The 24,999-nt window shown below is 42.2% G+C and overlaps 1 protein-coding gene across 16 annotated transcripts in view; it reads left to right on the top strand.

Moving 5' to 3' along the window:
* The window catches only part of GPHN (gephyrin), a 539,113-nt gene that overhangs the window by 198,116 nt on the left and 315,998 nt on the right, over positions 1-24,999 (top strand). For 14 of the 16 annotated variants that reach the window (XM_034769381.1, XM_034769377.1, XM_034769383.1 and 11 more), the window contains exon 3: positions 23,271-23,328. The exons of the other annotated variants lie outside the window; for them this stretch is intronic. In XM_034769381.1, coding sequence (XP_034625272.1) covers positions 23,271-23,328 — 58 coding nt within the window. The remainder of the gene's footprint in view (positions 1-23,270; positions 23,329-24,999) is intronic. 16 annotated transcript variants of the gene reach the window in all.

Genomic DNA, 24,999 nt, shown 5'->3' with positions numbered 1-24,999 from the left:
TTTAACTTTGATGATTTTATATTGGTCTCCAAATATCTGTCTATGCCTGACAATGAGGAAAAAGAATAGGCTTTAATGTGTCTTTGTTTCTCACTCTGCAGCAGAGAAAATTGTTGACAAACATAATAATCAAAATTCTGCACCAGAAGTTTGCCATTTGGCCAGTATTCTCTTTGTCTGCTCTGTGAAAAAGGCATTCTTATGCTCTCCTCCACCTTGAAGAAGACTACTGTCAGGTAGCGAGAGACTAGATGCATGCAGAGGCTGTACAGCAAGCATGGGTCTGCAGATGTCACTGATCTATGGGCATCTTCTGTCAAACTCACAATGGGACTATAGAAGGACTGTGGTAAACAGTGGGTTATGGTGAGGTTAGAGGATTGCAGGGAGGATCAGGCAGGTTGGAACATGGGTGAGCAGGAGCACCCACGGAAATAATTTAGCAGGTGCTTAGCACCCATCGGCAGACAAGCTTCCCCTCCTCCCACAGTGCTTCCCGCCCACCAGAGGCCCTTCTGATCAACTCCTCCTCCTCCCTCCCAAGCGTCTCCTGTATGCCGTGAATAGCTGTTCTAAGGTGCTGGGAGGGGAGGAGTGGGGGACAGGGCACGCCCGGGGGAGGGGGCAGGAAAAGGAAGGGCGGGGGTGCAGCAGGGGCAGGAATAGGCAGGGCCTTGGAGGAAGGGGTGGAGTGGGGACAGGGGTGGGAAGGGGCGGGGCAGGGGTTGGGGGGGAAGGGATGGGGCAGGGCCTAGGGTGGGAAGAGGCAGGGTGGGGTTGGGGGGTTGGAGGAAAGGATAGAATGGAGGCAGGCCTAGAGTGGAGTGGGGCTGGAGTACCCCCCAGGTAGAGAGAAAGTCAGCACCTGTGTGGGTGGTTGTGACAGATTGAGGCATTTAGGAGATGTGGGGTTTGGAGGTGGGCTATCTGAGGCCTGGGCTACACTACCGGGGGGGTTCAAACTAAGATATGTAGCTGAAGTTCTTAGTTCGACTTACCTGGCCGTCCTCACGGTGGCAAGTCGACTTCTGCGGCTCCCCTGTCGACTCCGCTTACTCCTCCTGCCAAGGTGGAGTACGGGTGTCGATTTGGGGATCCAGACGAGACGCAATAAATTGATCCCCGATACATCGAACACTACCCGCCGATCCGGCTGGTAGTATAGACATACCCTGAGACTTACAGGGATCTGACCTATTTGGAAGGAATTCAGGATTCTGGCAGGGTAGAGGCACAGTGTTTTGATGATCTGTGGACATGCAGCATTGCCCCCCAACCCCAGGCCAGGCTAAAAAGAGACTACCTATGTGGTTTTAATGTTAAAAAGTAAATCACCCAAATGCCTTTCCCTATCCATTTCCTAGAAACTGTTTAGTGAGAAAGTGTAGATGGACAAAGTGACTTCTCTTCTTCAATTGGGAGTAATACAGTAAGTTTCATAGGTGTACAGGAGAAAAGATTTCTATTACCAATATTTTCTTCCCATCATAGGATTCAGCCAGCTAGTAAGTGCTGAAGCACAGCTTGCCTTATTAAACATAACAGCTAACATGTTCTTAAAAAACTCTTTTTAAGTTAATCTAGACATACCCAGTGAGGATGCACAAGTATAAATGAGGAAGGTATTTGGCCAGCAGAACCTTTAGTGCTGGTGATAATGCATGAGAAACAAGCAAACCAGCGTTCAGATCCTAAAGAGAATTTGCAGGGCTGGCAGTTGGGAAAAAATTACTTACAATTTGAGCAAGTTTGAGCTTGAAATCATTAAGAAACAGAAAAAAAAATTGCAGATCTGTATTTATTGTCTGTTTCTCAGTGATTTCAAGCTCAAACTGCTCAGACTTTAGGTAAAATTTTTCAAAGTAGAATTGCTGTTCAAGTCTGTGGAATGGTGTTTGGGGCTTCCAGCCTCAACAATGTGTACTTCCCCAAACATACCCATCTGATCAGCACATCAAATGCTTGGCTGTAGTAGCAGTTAATCTAAGATACCAATGGATAAATGTCTACACCTATTTGATTGACTGGCTGATAAGGGCACAGGAGCACACTGCCTTCTGGGAATCTGCTTTCTGTTTCAGGACTTCTCGTCACTACCAGGGTAAGTTGACCTAAGTTACACTACTTCAGCTACGTGAATAACATAGCTGGAGTCAATGTCGCTCATGTTGACTTACCCCAGTGTCTTTACTGTATTGCGTCAACGGGAGATGCTCTCCGGTCAACTTACCTTACTCTTCTTGGGGAGCTGGAGTACTGGAGTCGACCGGAGAGCGCACTGCCATCAATTTAGCGAGTCTTCACTAGACCCACTAAATCGACACCGCTGCCTCGATTGCAGCAGCATCGATCTCCTGGTAGTGAAGACACGCCCTCAGTTGTTAGGTCAGTGGATCAACAACAAAAAAGAAACGTTTATACCAAGTCAGATGGTAACTTTCACAGGAGTTACCATCAATTTCCTATCCCAAATACCTTTCAGAGGACTGGTTTCTGGACATAGTGCATAGAATTTAGTTAATCAAATCTTAGCCAAAGAAAAGTCTGCCTGGACTGGTAGGAAATTTTTTTAAATTTTAATTAAAAATATTAAATAATTGAGAATCATCAAGTTTTTCATATTGTTTGGCTTGTAGCTATATAGTTATGGTCACTATTATTACTTTTCATTTCTCCCCCATCCTGTCTCCTGTTCCTTGTTACATTCTCTTGTTGTGTTTTATCTTTAGATTGTAAATAGTTCAGGGCAAGGACTGTGTCAACCTTTGTGTACAATCCTGATTAGAGGCCTTCGAGATCTACTGTAATACACATAATTTGTGGTATGTGGAGAAAAATCTTGGAGTGGAGGGATGTAATCTCTGCTCATAGATTAAATACAGCAATTTGATTTGCTTAGCCAAAGTATGACCTTGCAGTGAATCAGTGCCTGAAGTCTAGAACATATTCCACCAGATCTAAAGGCAGCCTTCAGCATGTCTTCTGTGTAATGCTGCAGTGTGGCTTAGTTCCTACATACAACCATTACTCTTTTGACCTAGTAGGTAGGTCTGATGTCTATTCAGGAAAATCCTGTTTCTTTAACTAGGGTTTCTTCAGACTTACCTTTTTTAGAGGTTTATTGCAACTAATTAATCTTCCGAGAGTGGGGATGGATACTGACAGTATTTGAAGGAAAAAGAATGTTTACTTATCCGTAACTGTGGTTCTTTGAATAAATCCACACTCCCCCACATTCTGGCCCTACTTCTTCTGTGTATTTATATGGATTCTGATTATGTGGAAGGAACTGAGGGTACTTGGGACCATGGATCCTAAGATAACCTTGTTTGAGTGTATGAGGCAGCATGTGCAAAATCCTGATGGTCACTGGTTATTATATTTCTCTCATTTTAAGTGTGGATTTATACCAACAGTCTATACGAGAAGCATTGTTTCTGGTAAACTTCTTTGCTGCCTGGCATATCCACCCTTCCTTAAAATTATGTCATCCTGAATAAACTGAATATTTCAATATTTTCAATAAAAATCTCTGCAAAGGTCTCAAGAACTAATATTCCTGCCTTCAATCCCTCACCATTATGGTGTGTGTGTGAGGTTTGTTTAGAAAATATAAATAGTAAACATATGGGACATATGCATAAAATAGAAAAGTTTACATGGTTTTGAAATGTGTCAAATGTTACTAATAAAATATGCCAGCTGGAACTGTTGCATCCAGAAATCTCATACCTTTAATATCTTTACAGCTTATAGCAGGTGTTCATTCAGAATGTATTTGCTGCAAAATTCATATATAGTGAATAATAGTAAAAACTTAACGTTTATAATTATGAGAATGACGGATAAAATCTTCAGAGGTTTAAAAGTAAACAAAACCCCTACTTGAATTTTTTTACTCTTTCTTAAAGGCAATTTGTTCTAATTTCAGAAATGAGCATGAAAAACAACGAAAGCTGTATAATGGGCTTATTTCAGTCATACTTTTAAAATATTTTTATACCATTAAGACTCTTAAATTGGTGGTGTGAGATATGAATGAAGGCTAATAGCCTTAATAATGATGAAGCATATGAAATTCTATCAATTATCTCAATTAAACAGTAGCTTGAGTGTCTTGCATATTATTGATTATTGAGTGCTGGTTGTGTGATTGCACTACCTCAGCATCGCAGAAGCTTTTAGTCCTTGTTTTTTTAAACGCAGCCCCTAGAGCGCATGCTCCGGGTTTGCTCACATTCAGAACCCCTAGAGTGCGTGCTCTGGGTTTGTGAATGTGGGTATTTTCGCTCAGTTTCCTCAGGGCTTGGTGTGGTGGTGGCCGCTGAGGAACTGGAGTTGTGGTGGCATGGTTGTTTTTTACCAGAGTCTTTTGTTTTGTCCTTGGGTTTGACGTATATGAGGTTTGGACCACCTGGATGCTTCAGCTGCACTCTTGTGCTGTTTTGCGTTGTTAAAGGTCTCAAAGCAGATTCCTGGTTCGTTGGCAGTTCTGGAGGAGGTGTCCTTGTAGCTCTGACTACAGCATTGTCAGAAAAGTTGCCCAGGCCTATGAGGGGGGAAAAAACAACATTATTTTACAAAACTGAACTTTACCATCTCTCTCACCCACCCCTATGTATTTACTTAAAATACAAAACCTCATAGAACAACCAAACCAATAAGCAAAATATATTTACAGGGCTTCATCCATCCATCAGGCACTGACGCTGGTGAATTTTCCTTTTCAGCTGTCTCTTTCCTTTTTCTTTTCAGCTTGTTTTCCCTCTGGTCTAAGGATCTCTCATGTTTTGACTCTACTGTGGAGCAAACAACAACATTATTATAAAACACATGAAACTGTCTTGTAAACTTGAATGTATATTTTTATTTCATTAGGGTGTTTTTCTATTTAAAAAGTCATAGCTTTACAACAAAATAATTCATTTCAGGCTGTACAACAATCTCATTTTGCAGAATAAAAACCAAAACTGCTTTTAAAATCCATTTTGCACAGAAACCCTTGTTAGTTTGAAACACACATACAACCAGTTTAAAACCCACAGTTTGCAACCAAATACTTTTCAATAAACCCACATGCATTTAAAAGCCACATGGTTGTTCTGTCCCCCAGCCATGTATGTTTGGGGCCTTTGGTTTAGTTAGTAGCATTCCACCTCCCCAATTGCCTCAAATCCAATTTTTAAAAACCCATCACATTATGCACAGTAAAAAACCCTGTTAGTTTGAAACAACCCAAATACTTAAAAAAAAAAAAAAAAAAAAAAAAAAAAAAGGGTTACCTTTCACTATGGGATAAAGTGTTGCAGGCACATGCTTGTTCTGTTCCCCCTCATGTGTGTTTGGGCCTTCAGGTTCAAGAACAAGCAAAAATGTTAGTATTACCACCAAATCCCTATACAGCCTGTGTAATACTTTTTGTTTTGATTCAACAGTATTAAGCACAACTATAGTTAAAATGTTTTTTACCTTGGCCTGGTGGTGAAATGCAGTTTAAAGTTACTGGTTCCATGCTAAACAAATCACACTGCAATAAACATAGGTACCATTATTTACTAAGACAGCATGGGCAAAGAGTGGCATTATAGAATATATAGTTTCAGAGTTAAAGATAGCATGTCTTACCTCTTTTTGCAGTCCAGCAGCTATCCAAGAAAGTTTTCTGTTGAAAAGGACAAGCTCCAGCATACCTGAGGTTTTTATACCATCTTACCCCATTGTTTCAAACAGACTTCAACACAGTTGCTAACAGGTTAATTTAATCACCCCTCCCATAGCATTTCCTTTTCTGATCTGGTGTAGTGAAACCATGTTGTCTGCACAACAGGGCTTCCCCCTACCTCCCTTTAAGTTAAAATACATTTGTGGCTTTCTTACAGTATTAAACAGTACCCATTTCCAAGTGGGGGGCCCTTTGCAGATATCAATGAATGTCTTGGGGCTTGGTTGTTTTTTAAAACATGTTTCTTTCATGCTTAAAGTTTGGGGGGTGGGGTTGTTTCCTAGAAAGAATGACCCATAGCATTCAACCAACTCCTGGGCCATATTTAAACTGTCCAGTAGTGTTTCACCAACTCCTGGGTCCTTTAAACTGTCCAATAGGGCTCTACCAACCCCAGGGATTATATTTAAACCGTCCAATAGCATCTGTGAATTCCTGAGGTTTAATTTAATTTCATATTAAGCAGAACTCACCATCCACCCCCACCCACCCCTTACTATGGGTGCACTCCCATCAAATGTAACCCTATAGCAACAAGAGTAAGTAATTGCAGTCACCCTGGCTATTCAGTGAGGGGTGTGTGTGGTTACACCCATTCAGTTCAACAGACTAAGGATAGCTCAGTGGTTTGAGCATTGGCCTACTAAACCCAGGGTTGTGAGTTCAAGCCTTGAAGGGGCCACTTAGGGATCTGAGGCAAAATCAATATTTGGTCCTGCTAGTAAAGGCCGTTCTATGAAATAGGTATATCTCCATATTAACTCTATTGTACTCAGACACATGTCTGAACTAGCCCTGTTTGTTTTATTGTAAGCACACTTTTAGGATTTTTTCCCCCTACCACAACATACATTTCAGCTTTTTGCTATAAATGGGTCTGTTTTACACACAGAAACACAAGAGCAATTCTCATAAACAATTTATTTATTTTTATTTAAAAGACATACAACTCCTTGAAAACAAACCAAGATGCTTCATTAAAACTTTTTTAGCTCACTTAAGTGCCAAAGGCCTTCTAACAAAACCCTTTTTTAAAATTTTTTTTACAGCTACCAAGTTTTATATTGCATGTTTGTCCCCTCACCATTCTCTAACTTAATCCTTAATCCTTGTAAGATTTCTTACAAATAGTCTTTTTCTTAAGCAGGGTTCTGTAGCAGTTTGTGCGGACTAGACGGTCAATATAACGCTGTAAGCAGGTATCTTCCGGTTTGGTCATATTCTTTAAAACACGGTCAGGGTCTCCACTCAATTGCACAGCATTTATCAAGGTCACCCCTTGCGCTAAATGTTCTTGGGTTAGGCACAGACATTGCATAGCATAACCTATGGCAATAACAGTGTTTAATAAGCTTTCCAAACACAGCTCAGCACATAGGCCCCGGAGCTTGCAGTTTATATCCACTGAAGTCCAAGTCACACAGTCATGGTGCCTTTGGCCTGGCGCATCTATGACACAGCCCTCACAATCTTCAAAAAGCTTTTCCCTAAGGCAGTGTTTAAGGATAGCATAAACAGCAACGCGTACAATAGTCCGCATGACTTTTTTATGCTCACGACGTGGCACTGGCTCAGTTAGTTCTATGCCAAGCCACCTCCTAAACTTCTCATAGCAATCATCCTCAGAGTCCTCTTCAACAACTTGTATCGGCGTTGAGCAAAAACATGGTGGGCCCGGTTCATCTTGGCTGCTTGATGCAACGCTGTTCAGGGCCTCCGGGTCCTCTAGAAAGGCATCGTCGAGCTGTTGAGAAATTTTCAGAAAAGAAAACGTGTAAGCACCCTCACTGCTTGTTTTTTAATTTACACAGCCCCCGGTTCCTAACCCATTACCCACCCCTCCTCGACCGCCGCTTCTTAATCATTCATTTACCTGAGCGCCGTCTTTTCCGTTCGCCTTGTCCGTCAGTGACCCCCCCCGAGCCGCAATCGCCTTCCACCTATGAGGGGGTGGACAAAGAGACCCCGCCATGCTCATCGGGGTGTCTCACGAGGGTTTCGGGGTCGGGTTCTGGCGTATCCAGCAACGGCTGGGCCAAAGGGCTCCCCGTGGTCACTCCCTCCTCCTCCTCAGAACTGTCACTGATGTAGCTCTTTCTCCGCGGATGGTCAAAGACCCTCGGGGCTAAAACAAAGTCCGAAGTTCTCACAGGGGTGGTGAAGGAGTCCATATTTCCTCTCAGCAGCCTTTCCGCGATTTCGAAAACACGTGTCCTTGGTAAGAGATGGCCGCCTCCTCTGTCTGGCACTGGGACTTATGGGGCAATGGTGCTGCAGTCTGAGTGGCGGAGGGCCTTGGGAGGAGTTCTTAGTGGGGTCACACAACTCACTTCCGGAGGGGTCACCCCCGCCCCCCGGAAGTCACGCTGATTGGTCAAAATCTCCTCTCGGGGCGGTCCTTTCGGGACGAAACCCCTCCTGATTGGTAGAGGGTGGTGGGAGGAGTTCTTAGAGGGGTCACATGACACACTTTGTTTCCAGTCAGGTGGCACCTTGACCCCAGAAGTAATACCCCATGGGGTGGGACTTCCGGTGACAGGTGGGAGGGACCGGGGGCAAGGGGCGGGGCTTAAGGAGGTCAATGGGCGGGGATATGGTTTGATTGACTGTAGGGCCCTTATACTACTACTGCCCCATGATGATCCGGTGCTGACTGTATTGCTGCAGATTCTCTGTGCCCCTCATAGAAGTGTACTTACTTTAAAAATACCCAACCCATTGAAAAAGTGCCTCCTGTAGGGCAAAATAAGAAAGAAGAACGTATTACCTTCACCCCTGTTGTAATAGTCCACTGCGCTTTCTGGAGTCTTCAGCCTACAAACTAAAGGTACGTCTACATAGGGATTAAAAACCCTGCAGCACAACTGTGGCTGGCCTAGGTCAGCTGTCTTGGGCTCACGGGCACAGGCTTCAGGGCTAAAAATTGCTGTGTAGACCCTTCACCCTTGCAGGGTCCCAGAGCTCAGTCTCCAGCCCAAACCCGAATGTCTGCACAGCAGTTTTCCAGCCCTGGAGCTGGAGCCCCATGAGCCTGAGTCAACTGACCCAGGCCAGCTTTGGATCTTTTATCCCTATGAGGACATGGCCTAAATCTCTAATGGCTTTTGAAAGGCTTTTCTCCTTTGTCTAAACCATGTGAATTTATGGCTGTTTTTATGAGGATGATTTTTCTGGTTCTGCATATTTTTTCTTTCATGAAGCTTAAAATCCTGCTCATGTTGTTTAATGAGCTGGCTAGTCAAGTTTCTCATGCCGTAGTGGGAACTTTCAAAGTCACTGAGTACATTTTTCCTTAAACCTAGTTGACATTCCTGTCTGTTTGATTTAATGTATGACTTCCATAGTTAAATTACCATTCAAATGGAACAGTCTAAAATCCTTCCTCGGTTCTGTAAACATGTAGTCATCCAACACACAAATTGTTTTTTCTTCTATATGGCAGTACATTTTTAAGATTCTCTCTGCATTTTAAAGCAGATTAAAATGATATTTTGTTTAGAAACTGGAAACTCTGAGCAAAGAGCTATCCTTGCAGCCCAGTTCAGATGCAGTACCACCCTCTCTTCTTGTAATCTACTGGAACCATGGCACTAGAAACCATGAAATACTGATCTTCCTTCTAAGAAAACATTTGAAGAGCAGTTTATGTATGGTGTTCTTCTCCTAGAACAGGGGTCAGCAACCTTTCAGAAGTGGTGTGCCGAGTCTTCATTTATTCACTCTAATTTAAGGTTTCGCATGCCAGTAATACATTTTAAAATTTTAGAAAGTCTCTCTCTATAAGTCTATATTATATAACTAATCTATTGTTGTACGTAAAGTAAACAAGGTTTTTAAAATGTTTAAGAAGCTTCATTTAAAATTAAATTAAAATGCAGATCTTATCAGTTTAGTGCAGTGGATCTTAACCTGGGGTGCATGCATCCCCTGGAGGTGCGAAATGCCCTTTCTGAGGCTGCGAGACATGCGAGATTTTTTTAGAAGGTAAATCATTGAAAACACAAATTAAGCACAGGCACATAAGTACAACTACTTTGTTTAATCAAACCTTTGTATTTATTAACATAATACATTTTTTAACGATTATTGCAATATACAAAGTTTTTAAGTTTTCAAGTTTTTAAGCTAATTGTAGAGTAATTTTTGATAAGGGCTGCAGAGCGCTGGGACCAGGCCAGGAGCAGAGCCCTGGACTGGCTGCCGGTACCCCAGGCCGACAGGAGGGCTGAGCAGAGCCGGAGGCCCGGACCCTGGCTGGCAGGGGATTGGGCAGCTGGAACCCCAGACCAGCAGCAAAGTGAGCGGGGCTAGTGGCTGGTATCCCAGGCCGGCAGCAGTCTGAGTGGGTCTGATGGCTGGGACCCCGGCTGGCAAGGGGACGGCAGCCAGAACCCCAGACTGGCAGTGGGCTGAGCAGCTCAGCCCACTGCCAGTCTGGGGTTCCGGCCGCCAGCTTCTGCCATCCAGGGTCCTGACTGCCGGCCCCGCTCAGCCGCTGCTGGCCGGGGGTTCCTTTCACTCAGGCCGGCAGTGGGCTGGGCAGGGCCGGCGGCCGAGACCTGGCTGGCAAGGTGCCAGTGGCCCAAACCCCAGACTGGCAGCAGGCTGAGTGGCTTAGCCCGCTGCCGGTCTGGGGTTCCATCTGCCGGCTCCTGCCAGTCGGGGTCCTGGCCGCCGGCCCTGCTCTGCCTGTTGCCAGACGGTGGTTCTGTTCAACCAGGCCAGCAGCAGGCTAAGCAGGGCCGGCAGCCAGGACCCTGGCTGGCAGCATCATGCCAGTAAAAATCGGCTCACATGCTGCCTTTGACACACGTGCCGCAGGTTGCCGACCCCTGTCCTAGAATGAATATTTTCAGATGGTGTTTCATGTGGCAGTATTTTATTCAGTATTCTGGATGCCAGATTGTCTGCCAGAGTGGGGGGAAAAAAATTAAGCGGTTTTATTTGTTTGACAGGAAATCTTATTTGTCCACTACCCTCCAATTTTGAATTTCTAATTATGAGGCCCTCGTGGCCAAGTACAACTATAACAAAGCTCCTCCAGTTTTGAGTAGTTCTTAAGACCTACCAGAGGCAAAAAAAAAAAGAGCAATTCCTTCTCCTATTAGCTGAAGGCCACCTAATAACCCATACAGCTCTGCAAACCTCCCTAGATTCAGCAGACATGGCCGCCCGATCGATTGCTACCTCAGTAGTAATGAGATGCGTATCCTGGTACACCTTTCGGGATTCTCTAAGGAGGTGCCTTTTGAGGGACAAAAACTCTTCTACAAACGTACCGACAATGCCTTACATTACTTAAAGGACTCCCGTGCCACCTTTATGATTTCTCAGAATATACACCCCACAGCCAAAACAGAAATCAGGGAAATACCAGCTTCCCCCACAATTGCGATCCCAACCATATGATCCACAACAACAGTTTGATAACCAACGTTGTCACAAAAGACCCCCACCAGGCGCAAACAACCGTCCGCACAAGGAGTACCATCTCATACATCTTCCGCTAAACAACAATTTTGAAGGTGTGGTCGAGGTCCCGAGAACCTCTCATCTGCTCCAGTCAAACCTACCATCTGTAACATCTCTAGCACATCAACAGTTTGGTAACCTGCTAGCTCCATTTTTACCATCTTGGATGATCATCACTTCAGACAAGTGTCCTGGAAATAGTTCATCAGGGCTGGAAATAGGTCCTGGAAATAGTCCATCAGGGATATTCCATCCCCTTCCTAGCTACGCCCCCCGCCACCCTCCCCTCCCTTTTCAGGGACCACTCTCATGTCTCCATCCTCGATGGGGAGGTGAAACATTTTCTTCAACTGGGAGCCATAGAACCTGTCCCTTACAACATAGGGGATACGGTTTCTACTCCCACTACTTCCTCATTCAGAAGAAATCTGGCGGTTGGCATCCTATCCTTGACCATCGCTATCTGAATAAGTTTGTCAAGCTGCAACGATTCAAGATGATCACTCTCTCCACCATAATCCCAGTACTGGAACAGCGGGATTGGTTCTCAGCCCTCGATCTGTAGGATGCGTATTTTCACATCGCCATCCATCCCACCCAGAGACGCTTCGTACGATTTGTCATCAGCAATGGCCATTATCAATACCGGGTGCTATCCTTTGGACTATCCACAGCACTGTGAGTTTTTTTCCAAGGTACTCGAAATGGCCATGTCCTTCTTAAGGAAAAAAGGCATCACCATCTTTCCATACCTGGACGATTGCCTTGTCAAAGCTCCTTCAGAGACCGAAGGGCTCTAAGCGGTTCATACAACAATGACTCTCCTCACAAGATTAGGTCTCCTCATCAACCTCGAAAAATCCACAGTGACATGTGCAGAAGCTAGAGTTCATTGGTGATCTACTCAATGCCATACAAGCAAGGGCTTTTATCACACCTCACAGGGTCAGAGCCAGAACAGAACTGATACCCAGCGCTCAAATATGCCCCCAAATCTCAGCATGCATATGCCTCCATCTCCTGGGATATATGGCTGCAGCTATGTTTGTTGTCAAGCAAGGCTCCATATGATTTGTCTTCAGGGCTGGCTTTGTACTTTATACCTCCCCCCAAAACACAGCATACTAAAACTTCTGTCCATGCTAAGTCAGGCCAAGGACTCTCTGCTGTGGTGGACACATCCCAAAAACATTTGTGCCGGACTCCCCTTTCTCCAGCCCTCAAGTACCATGATGCTAACCACTGATACCTCCCTCATTGGCTGGGGAGCACACCTCGGCAAACACACCATACAGGGCAGATGGACACCACCGAATACAGCCTGCACATCAACCTCTTAGAACAGAGAGCGGTCTCAAATGCTGGCTGTCATTTCTTACCACTCTTAAAACATCAGACTCTATAAGTCATGACAGACAATCTCGCTTGCATGTACTACATCAACAGGCAGGGAGGAGCGAGATACCATTCCCTATGCTCAGAAGCAATCAAATTATGGAATTGGTGTATCCGCAACAAAATCTCCATGTTGGCTGCATTATCTCCCCGAAGATTACCGCGGACACCCTCTGCTTCGGAGCGTAACATGAAGCTCTGATAGAGAAGGAACTGAGGGCAGTCGGACCACAAAGCGCTATATTATACGTCCTGTGCACAGCGTGAAGGAGGGGAGCTGCGCATGTGCAGTTCAATGGGCACTGCTATTGAAGATCTCCAACTCCAGACACAAAGGCGCTGCCGCACCTACAGTGGAGCACCCATGGGGGGACGCAGCGAAGGCAACCTGCCCCCTATACATTGTTATTTGCAGTAGGAGGAGGACAATGGGCTTCCTTGACATCTTTACCAAGGACGCGGGATTAGGGAGGGAGCAGCCTCTTACCCCAAAGTAGAGAAGGGTTGGCCATCAGCCTCCCACCACCGCTGCAGAAGATATCAAAGACGTATAATGGACAGGTTTCTAGGGTTAGAAGGAACTAAGTGGAGTTGGTGGTATCTCCATGACGTCTCCCTATGGCAGAAAGGAAGAGCAGGATATCAAACGGTTCTTTCCCCTTCTGAAGGTAGGAAAAACATCACTTTTCAGTACTTTTAAGCTATTCCATTTTGAAATTGTGGGAAAATACCCACCTCTTCTGTTTTTAACTTTTTTTTCCTTTTCCCTTAGAAAAGTGGGGAATCTTTTACTTTTAACTTTCTCTTTAAGTGAGCGTAACATAAAAGTAATATTGGCATTTTTTCCAGTTGGAAAACTGTCAAAGTGGGGGGAAACCCATTTTCACACGTTGTTACTGTTTTACCATGGTCAAATATTGAAAAACAGTAGAAAGGTGGGAGAAAATATAGGTTTTTCCACACTTTCTTAATTTTAATTTGTTTTCAAAGGAAAACCATTTTTCCCAACAAGAAACTTTTGAATTATGATTTTTCCCATGAAAATTCACGAGGGAAAAAAATCATATTTTCTAGCTAACCCTATCTGCTATTGTCAGCTACAGACAGGAACTGATAGAACATGAACTTCAAATCATTTCATTTCTTAACCTAATTTAGATTCCCAAATGTTCATGTGGGCTCAAAATTAGAAAAAAAAATTGTTGTCACATCCCTAATTATTATAACCATCTTAGAATGAAGCTAGGGAAGATCCTTAACGTCCGATACATCTTGCAACTCAAAGTGGATGTAAAGCTGCCTTACCAGGGCAGGTGGGCATTCCCTTTGCATAGGGAAATTCTGGCTTGGCATACAGCCATCTATATGAGCTCTGCACCTTCCAACATTCAGTTGTGTAGGTGGCATGGCCAAAACAATATGCTATGATAATTCCTGGAAGGTTTAACAGCTACTAGGGGGCCTTTACAAGATTGCATAAATTAGATCTAGCTGAGTCTGCTTTAATCTCTGCCCCCAGGACTGGGCCAGCTCTAGGATTTTTGCCTCCCCAAAGCAAAAAAAAAAAAAAAAAGGTGTCCGGAATGCCACCCCTGAAATTGTGCCTGGAGCCGGCCCTGCCCCAGGATTGGGGAAGAGCACAGCTTCCTTTCTTTAGGGTACCTTTGCTGCCTAACCCCCTTAAATCCTGCACTGTATGTGGCTCAGCTAGACTTGAAGATATGGCTAAGGAAGTTTGCCTAAGGTTGCATAAGTCAGGGTTAGAGTTGGAAATAAAGCCTAAGAATGCTGTTTCCCAGTCCTCTGATCTGCTTACAATCACACATTCATTCTCCAAAAACATTTCAGGTCTTTAATAGTCTGAATCGTTTATAAATACATCAAAAGAGAGTTCCTTTTGGTAAATAGCATGAATGTAATTGTAAAATAGGTCTGGAAAAACATGAGCAGAGGGATATATATATATTTTTTTTAAAGAGGAAAGCACAATTTCATTGATGACGTGTGGCTTTCTGATAGCAGTGAAAGCCTTGGCATCATTTAGACAGCATGATCTGCCTGAGAAAAGATTAATGTTAATTAAAGTGGCATCTGAGAACTTCTGCAAATGGCAGCAGCCAAGCTGGATGCAGTTATTTTTAGAACACTACATTGCATCCAGCATGACTCATTTATTAAGGTTTAAAAGATGAATCAAAAGCTCAGCTTCTCATGACACTCCCTAAACATAGAACTGCATATAAGGACATATTTGGTCAGAGCTAAGATTATGAAAGCAAAACAACACTGCCTCAGTCCAAGGCTGCCTAAGAAGTTTAAAAATGTATATGTATTTCATTGAAGAATAAATGTATTTCTAAATGATATTTGAAAAGGATGATAATGACAGGGAAAACCCATCACAATTCTAACTTGCAAACTACACAGAAAATAATTCGGTGTATACAAAGAGATCCTGACATGTTTTGGCTTATTTTCAGAATATTAGTGTTTTAAAATATATAAATACACTGCCAGACAGAGGTTGTGCTGGCAGTGACAGTTGAAAGTACTCCAGAGAAATCTTAAAATCATATCTTTCAATTTCCCTCAGATCAGATGCACAGATTCTTGGGCTGACCTGCAGTCTTGGTTTGTTTTTCATGTTCTTCAGACATGCTGTTTTCTTATCACTCATCTTGACATTTTAATCATCCTCTGTCTGTATGTGTGACATTGTGTAGCCCTCTGCCCCCCCACCCACCCAATTCTCACATGGTGGGGCTGTCTGTTTGAGGGAGGTTTGTAAAACACCTAAACTAACACCAATAAAAGTGAACAATTTTTGTTCTGCTTTAACTTCCTGTTCGGAGCACTTACCAGATCAGAATAGACAAGTTTTTACTACTCTTGTGTGAAGTGCACTGAATTTTAATGATTGGTTCTGCCCATTTCTAGCAAAGTCAGTATGGCCACAGAATTGTGTGCTGAATTTTGCCCAATAGTGACTTGTACTCTATGTGAAAGTGCACTCAAGAAAGGGCTAGTAACTAGTGATACCGTTTTAATTTTCTGTATATGTAAATTTTACACTGGTGAAAGGTGCCAAGTAGACAGTCCTGGAAACCAAAATTCTTTCTTTATTTGTATAACAGATACATTACAGTACAGTAAAAGAGTAAATCCCTCCACTATTCCCCATCCCCCATGTGACTTACTGATGACCTGGAGAGAGTCACCTCCAGAAGCGACAGACTATGAAAGGCCTCGAAAGTAAATACAAGAAGTTTGTTTGATGCAGTAGAGAAAGGGGACCCAGTGGAGGGATTGAAATAGAGGGGTTATGGTAGAAGCAACAGACCAGGAAATGATCTTTGCAGCAGCATTCTGAATGGAAAAGAGCAGAGCAAGTTTGTATTTGGCACAGTCAGAGAGAAGGATTTTGCAGTATCCAAGGTGTGATAGAGTTTTAGCCTAGTGGATGGATAGGAAAGGTCATATCTTAGAGATGTTTTGCAGAAAGAATTGGTAATGTTTAGCTATAGCCTGCAAGTGAAGACCTAGAGAGAGAGGTCTGAGTCAAAGATGTTGCCCAGTTGATAGGCCTGAGTGGTGATGTTGTCTACAGTGATCACGAAAGGAGGTACCAGGAAGGGTTGAGAAGGGAAGATTAGGAGCTCTGTTTTTGCCATGTTTAGCTTGAGCTGGCAGATAGACATGCATGAGGAAATGCTTTTTCTCTCCTTTTTCTTCATCCCTTTTTTCTCTTTTTCTTATATAATACTCTGTGAATCTTTTCATGTTTCTCCCCTTTCCTTCTCTATCTGCATCCATTTTCTTTCTGTGTATTTTGCTTTTTCTTCCTTTCCCCCAATTCTCTCAGGGGAAGGAGAGATTTTGAGTTCTTTTACTCTAAGTTGTGTAAGAATAATTTGGCTCCTTGGTAGATTGGTGTTTCATTATATGATATGATTGCATAATGGTTGTAGGTGTAAGCATATCAATTGTATTGCTTTGCTATTATATTTGTCCCATAGAATTTTAAATCGTAATTGTTTCCCATCAAGCCTCACTGATATAGATGAATGGGGGAGCAGTACATAGGGTGGAACATTTTGAACTGAATGTAGTGCAGAATAGCTTGACTTCTCTGGCTGTGCTGCAAGCCATTTATAGGCTCAAGTATCTTTGTTTATTTGTGATGCTGGGGTTCTTTTTCCGACTTAATTTAAAAGTGTTTAATTGTGGTGTCAGGTAGGTCAAGCCAAGGATGGCACTGTGGAATTGGGAAATAAATTGGCTTGTGATAGTGTATGCCGTGAAACAGAGTAAAAGAGGTATGGTTGAGTGACCATTTCTGTATTTAAACAATGACATAATTAGAGGTATCTCATTCTTTTTCATAAATGTAAACAGTGTGACCTTTGACATTTCCACTGACATTGAAAGTGCTCTATTGTCAAGGACAGTGTTTTAATATATATGTATATTAAGCAAAATGATCCACTTCACTCTTTCCAGTTTTGCCCTTTTTGGGGTTCAGTGTGACATATCTGCGCCTTGGCAGGCTCAGAGCTCTAAGAGAAAGTGCTTTATGATGATAATTGAAGGCACTGATACATTTGTGATTCAGTCAATCCATCCATTACAATGGCACTGAAAAAATGAAAACCAGTCCAGAACTCTGAACTTAGTGAGGTCCAAGTATGATAATCATAAAAGGAAGAACACAGTAAAAGCATGCGAGGTTTCATTTTGTTTAATATGAATAATGTTGTCCACAAACAGTCTCATGATTCAGTATTTTTTCCCGAGGTAACTAATTGACAGTAATTGCTATTACTTCATCCTAACTTTGGATCACTGTCACCTTTTACATTTGGTATTTGTCTTAAATTTAATTTTCCTATCACATATAGCCCAAGATAAAATGATCAGCCCTTGACACATATAGCTTTGATTAACACAGATCAGTCCTTTGGAAAATGGATTAAGTCCACAGGATCTGTAAAGTTTTCATTGCACAGGAAGAAAACTGAACCAGTTTAGCGGTGAAACCACTCTCATATATAGTTCAGCAATTCCACATTTTCTCTCTGGGAACCATTTCAGATACACCAGTCAGAATTATGATCAAAACTACTCATCCTTGTTCCCTATCAGTCAGTCTCCACCAAACTATGTGGTTCCAGGCACGCACTTACAATCCAGTTGCAAAACTGCACGACACAAATCAAAATATTTCTATTTAAAACATGTTACATTCATTAACATAAAAGTGGTAGAGTTTAATTCATCCACATGAGTCTACTGATTCAATTATTCTGAGTTATTTATTGACTTGACCTGGGAGAATGGTGAAGGGAAGTTTCAGGGCTGGAATCTCTGGTCTGCTAAAGCCACTTTGTGTCAAGGGGTGGCTAGTGAAGATTTCTCCCTGTGCACAGGAACTTTCCACTCGTGTAAATCTCTCAGTAGTGGCTCTGTATCCTCCTATTCCCATTCCCACTGGTGTAAGGAGAAGGAGAGGATGTATTGGGAGGTTCCAGGGCATGGGTAGGACATGGAGAGGAGGGAGCATGGCAGAATGGAGCTCTGCTACACCTCACCTCCACTGGCATGGACTTTACTCCAAGTAACATTAGGGCATTTCGTGTGCAGCCCTAACTTATAGCAAGGCAGAGTTGTTCTTAATCATGTGGCAGCCAGCTCCCTGCAACTTTCTCTCAATTATATTTGAGCAAAGCTCAGGCATAGTGGAAAATCAGAGCCCTCAGTGTATTGTATTGTCATTGGCAAAAATCAGACACACAATTCACCACCAGTGAAACCCTACATCTACCCTGCAAAATAAGACCTGCAGCAACGAGTCTCAGAGCCCAGGTATACTGACTTGGGATCCTGCTATGGGGCTAAAAATAATAGTGTCAATGTTCCCACTTGGGCTGGAGCCCAAGCTCAGAGACCCTCCCCACTCACTGGGTTTCAGAGCCCAGGCTCCAGCTTGAGCCCAGACGTCTACACTGCTATTTTTAGCCCCTCAATGCAAGGCCTGTGAGCCCAAATCAGTTGTTCTAGGCTCTGAGACTCATTGCCCTGGGGCTTTTTTATTTGCAGTGTAGACATACCCTATGTCATCTAACTGCTCATAAGTTAAATACCATGATGGTGAAAATGCCTGTGTCCTGTCTATGCCTCAGTATCCACTTATGCTACCACCAGTGAACGTGCACCGGTGGTGAATTACAGGGATAATTTTTCCTACCATGACATAGCCTACATCTTTTTCATAAAGCAGTTTCACTCCACATGCAACAAATCAGTTTTAAAGGTGACCTGCTTGTAGAGAGATGTATAGCCAGAACACATACGCCAAATCCTCTTTGGTTTGAAAACTTTTTTTTTATTAAAAAAGCAAAATGTATAATAAATTAAAGCTGTATTTCATTATATTCTAACTGCATGTATGTCTTTCTAGCTGAAAGAAAAAAACATCCCTGCCAAGTAAGAGAGAGAGAGAATTTAACTGTATAAATATTTGATAATTCTCCACTGCTTTGTCATTAAATTTTTTTCTAAATGGGTTTCACTTCTGTAGGACCTAGAAAATAATTAGTTCTGTTCTGCAGCAGACCCTGCAGGGGGAATATCAATTAATTATATTCCTAGAACTGTACTGTCATTATCAGGGATAATGCTTCTTGATATGAACAGAACCAGGGTAGCATGTCCTTGGGGGAGAATATCAGTGCCTGTAAAATAGAGACCTAATCCTGCAAATGCATACCACCAGCCACAGTACTTATTATTGTGAGTTTTAGTCCCATTGCTTCAACAGGAGCAGCAAATGACAGTAAGGTCTTGCAGTATACAGTCTTCAAATACACATCGTTTACAAAGGCTACTTGAGGGGGGTTTTTTGGGTAGGGAGAGCCATGGAATACATAGAGGTTTCATACATCACCTTCAGCCCCCAACTTAAACCTCTCCAGCGCATCATCAAGGATCTACAAGGACGATCCATCATTCTCACAGATCTTGGGAGACAGGCCAGTCCTTGCTTACAGACAGCCCCCAAACCTGAAGCAAATACTCACCAGCAACCACACACAACACAACAAAAACACTAACCCAGGAACCTATCCTTGCAACAAAGCCCGTTGCCAACTCTGTCCACGTATCTATTCAGGGGATACCATCATAGGACCTAATCACATCAGCCACACTATCAGAGGCTCGTTCACCTGCACATCTACCAATGTGATATATGCCATCATGTGCCAGCAATGCCCCTCTGCCATGTACATTGGCCAAACCGGACAGTCTCTACGTAAAAGAATAAATGGACGCAAATCGGACGTCAAGAATTATAACATTCAAAAACCAGTTGGAGAACACTTCAATCTCCCTGGCCACTTGATTACAGACCTAAAAGTTGCAATATTACAACAAAAAAACTTCAAAAACTGACTCCAATGAGAGACTGCTGTATTGGAATTAATTTACAAATTGGACACCATTAAATTAGGCTTGAATAAAGACTGGGAGTGGATGGGCCATTACACAAAGTAAAACTATTTCCCTGTGCTTATTCCCCACCACCACCACCACCACAGTTCCTCATATCTCCTTGTCAATTGCTGAAAATGGGCCATTTTCATTACCACTACAAACAGTTCTTTTTCTCTCCTGCTGATAAAAGCTCACCTTAACTGATCACTCTCCTTATAGTGGGTATGGTAACACCCATTGTTTCATGTTCTCTGTGTGTATATATATATATATATCTTCCTACTGTATTTTCCACTACATGCATCCAATGAAGTGGGCTGTAGCCCACGAAAGCTTATGCTCAAATAAATTTGTTAGTCTCTAAGGTGCCACAAGTACTCCTGTTCTTTTTGAGAATACATGCAGTTGGCCAGCTGTTTACCAAAGAAACTTTTCTAATTTATTTAGAAACTAAAACTATAACTGGCTCGCTCTCCCCTTGTACCAGTACATTCTACTTAGGCATCATGTTTCTCAACTTTTTAAAAAAGTATCTTTCTATTTTTAATAGAAGCTTTGATTAAGAAACACAAAAGTTAAAACCAACATATCAATCTTTCCAGACAACTTTCTTTTTTTTAAAAAAAAAAGGCAATGCATGATATGGTGGGAAAGAATTTGGATAGGCAAATTATGCCAGAGAAATGGGCTTTGATCTGGAAATAAGGACCATCAACCTTAGTTTGTAGTATGATAAAATAAAATTTCTTTAAGATATTTTTTCAGTGGTACCTCACACCAGTCTAGTTAAAAAATAGAGACTGAATGAGGATAAATATTGGAGAAATTGTGGTGAAGAAAAGATTGTATGCATGTGCAGTAGACATGTTGTTTAAAAATAAAACCACAACATTTATGTACCCAGCAAAATAAAGGACAAATAGATACTCAGGTCTTTTATTACCATTTATTCAATACTCAAAATATCTTCTCCTAAAAAACAGCACACCTGTACAATTTTTTTGAATATTAACATTTGATAGATACCCCTGGTTTGATAAATATGAGTAGAGTCAATAGTTTCATTCCGTTTAATAAAATAACCAAAAACAACATGTCCCAGGTGATGTAAAGAGGGTCATTCTGTAATATTGGCAGGCCCTGCTAAATAGACAAATGTTATGATTAGATTACTGTATGATGTTTCTCTAAGCAAAATGATAAGTTCAGTGTTGTAATTATTATTTTTTTCATTTTTAATATTTACATGTAAATCTATTAAAACTTCCCAAATAAGTAGTTATAAAAGAAATCACAGAATCATTAAGGAGATGAAATTGAAATTGAATTTCCAGTTTTCTAAGTGGAGATTTCAAACTCTGGAGGATTTTTAAAAATGTGAACGATTAAAAAAAACATAACTATGTGACCATAGCATTTAAATGAAATGAATTTCTATAACTCCTTTACTGCTGAATTGTGAGCTAGGTATGTGGAGCAAAATGAATCTCTACTGGTGCCTCACATATTTGGTAATATACATCAACACGGAAGTGCCATCAGAAAACAGTGCTACCTTAGGAGTGTATAGCTGAGGGGCTTTTTTTGTGGTATGTTCAATATTTGTTTGCTATTTCAAATCTAGCTCAGAGTTGTAGCAGCCAGAAGTTTTTACCTTCTGTAGGCTTTACAATCCAATAGTTCTTGATGGTCTATGAGAAATGAGTTGTTCTGTTTGTCTCTTTTTTCCACAATTATCTCTGCACTTTCTTCCACGTTGGTCCCTGTATAAGGAATGCCCTTCCTGAATTGGTCCATAAAGCCGCTACCCTCTCTCTTCATATAGGATACTAGCCAAAATCCATTGAAGTCAATGGTTGTCTTTCCAATGGTTGACTTCAAAGGGCTTTGGATCAGGCTCTTCAATGTCTCCTGAAGATCCATATTTTCCACAATACCTATAAGAAACTTACTAATTAGTAAAGCTCCGTGTTTGTCATGGAGGTCACAGAAGTCATGGATTCCATGACTTTCCGTGACTTCTGCAGCCGTCGGTCTGTCTAAGCAGTCACACTGGCTGCTGCTGGGGCAGTCTCGAGCCCCCCCAGCAGCAGGAGTTTCGGTGTGGGGAGGCTCAGGACTGGAGATTGGGGTAGGGCTTACCTGTGGAGGGCTCCCCGGAAGGACGACAGGAACTCCCCTCCCTCAGCTCCTAGTTCCATGTGCTGCCTCAGCCCACAGACACCGCCCCGCCGCTCCCATTGGCCGCGGTTCACAGCAAATAGGAGCTACAGAACTGGGGTTTGGGGTGGAGCAGAGGCAACATGTGGAGCTTGTGGCTGGAGGTTGCTGCTTCCCAGGAGCCAGGTAGGGAACCTGTCCCAGCCCCGACAAACTCCCCTCCCACCCCCCAAGAATCTGTGGTGCCCCTCAGGCCGCCCTCCCCAGCCCAAGCACCCATGGTGCATCCCCCACCCCGAGCACCTGCGGCGCCACCCCGCCCCAACCACTTGCAGCGCTCCCGGTCTAGGCCCCCCCCCCCCCCCCCCGAGCTGTCTCCCCTCCCCCCAAGTTTTAGTCAGGGGTATATAGTAAAAGTCATGGACGAGTCACAGGCAGTGAATTTTTGTTTACTGCCCGTGACCTGTCCATGACTTTTGCTAAAAATATCGGTGACTAAAACATAGCCTTAGATCTGCTACTTGTCCATTCTATTTAGCTATTTTTACCCCCCAAAAATCTGCTCCATCATGCTGTGCACTTCCCTTTGCTGAATAATTGCATATTCCTACTGATATCTCCTAGGTCCTTCCTCCCAGCCCCCGTTGTTACCCCCGTTTTTAGGTCTGGTTTGAAATTAGTTTGCCAACTCCCCAGGGTATATTATATTTTATTATTTTATAATTTTAAAAAAATTGTAGAATCTGGTAATTAATGACAGTTGAAGTAAAGAATAAAGCCCTAATGATGGTAATTCCTGCTTGGTTGACGTAATCTTACCTCTCAGGCTCGCCAAGCACACTTTGGTTCTGATGCTCATTTTAACTACTTAAAGGTTTTTATTTGGTTAATGAAAGAAACATTTTCTGAACTGCTCAAATACCAAGTTAACGCTCAGGACTAACATACTAAGAAATAACAGTGACAACATGAACAACATTCCACGCTTTGTGATACTGGTTATGAGAATATTTTCTTCTCCCAATTTCAGGTTGGGTGGGACTATATCTGCATACAAGATCGTGCCAGACGAAATTGAAGAAATCAAGGTACAGTATTACTACTGTCTTTCAACACTGGAAGTGTTTTGCTGGGGAGAATTCCTAAGGTGTTACATGAAAAAGCCCTCCTCCCTTCTTTTGTGCTTTGGAATGCACAGTGTGTGTTTGGCCTTCTCTTAATACCTTACCTGATAAATACTGGAAATGGTAAAAAATAATTTTAGATATTGAATAGATGACCTGACTGCCATTTGGAGCTGTCTCTAAAATTAAAAACAGCATGAAAATAAAAATGAATTTTTGTCTTTTTTATACATTTTAAAGTCCTTTGTGTCACTGAGTATGACAGATTATATTTGCGATATTCATCTAGCTATATCTCCACAGGGCAAAAACATAGTTTTAATCAACCTCACAGAATCTAAAAGACTCAATAAGGTTTTTCCCTTCTAATTTCTGACTTGGTACCTTTATTTAAACTGATTGGGGTATTTTATTGTACAACAATTTTAATCAGGCTTTATAGTTTGTGGCCAGAATTTTAAAACATGACTGCCTAAAGTTAGGTTCCTAAATCCATATTTAGGTGCCTTAATAGAACTTATCTGATTTTGAAAGGTGCTGAGCACCTTCAGCTCTCATTGACTTTAGCAGGATGTGTTGATGCTTAGCAATAGCACCTATATAATTCACGCCATTTATGTTTACAGATTCTGGAGCCTAACTTTAGACATCTGACTTTGAAAATGTTGGCCTAATTTTTTTTAACTTTTTAGAAATATGTAGGCTTGGAAGGATTAGATTTTTATCACTAAATGTCGGTAAGCATTGATTTCACTGTACACACCCAAACCAAAGAAAAATATTTCCATTGATAATCAAAATTTACAGATTGGAAATGTGAGAAAAATGCAGCTTGAGAACTTATTAGAGTTTGATTTAAGGATATTTATTTTGTATATTTTGACATGTGATGTTGACAGTTTCTATTTTAATGGTTATAAAGCTTTAATTTTGAATCTTGACATCTATTGCCATTAAATAATTATTGTCTAACACTCCCCCATTATTTCCTGCAAATGTGAAAATTTAAATTGCTAAAAAAAAGTTTAAAACCTATAATTTTGCAAAACTATGAAAATTTAAATAAATAAAAATCTTTAAAAATGGTTAAAAACAAACACTGATATTATCCATCAAAATTATAAAAAAAATATTGAATTCTGTCAAGCCTAGAAATATTTAAACTTTTCTATTTTCCTTTGGCGATCAAAAGCATATCCAGCTCAGGACATATTGTCCTTTTATCCTTCTATCAGACCTCTGCTGCTCTGAGGCCAGGTAAACAGACATCCACCCCTCCCCCTGTAAAGCCCTGGGAACTTTGAAAATCCCCTTCCTGTTTTCTTGGCAAGTGCTCACTTATCTGGCCAGGTGACAATGCCCGCTCCATGGAGCAAAGGACACCCAGTTTAGAACAATGCTGAGCTACTGGAGCTGATCAGTGTTTGGGGAGAGGAGTCTATGCAGGGACCCAGGATGCCCCACATCCCCACCCCTGCCCCACAAGAGCTACTGTCAAAATGGAGAGGGCTGTACTGATGGAAGTGCTGCAAATGTAAACACACATTGATGCCTTGGAAGTGAGTACATAAACCAGCGCTTTTCACTATCACCACTGAAACTGATAGCCTGAGTGTTCTTGCAGTAAAGAGAGGA

Source organism: Trachemys scripta, chromosome 4 (genome assembly GCF_013100865.1).
Source record: "Trachemys scripta elegans isolate TJP31775 chromosome 4, CAS_Tse_1.0, whole genome shotgun sequence".
Lineage (NCBI taxonomy): Eukaryota > Metazoa > Chordata > Testudines > Emydidae > Trachemys > Trachemys scripta.
Note: the sequence above shows the minus strand (reverse complement) of the source record. Positions and strands in the feature narration are given on the sequence as shown.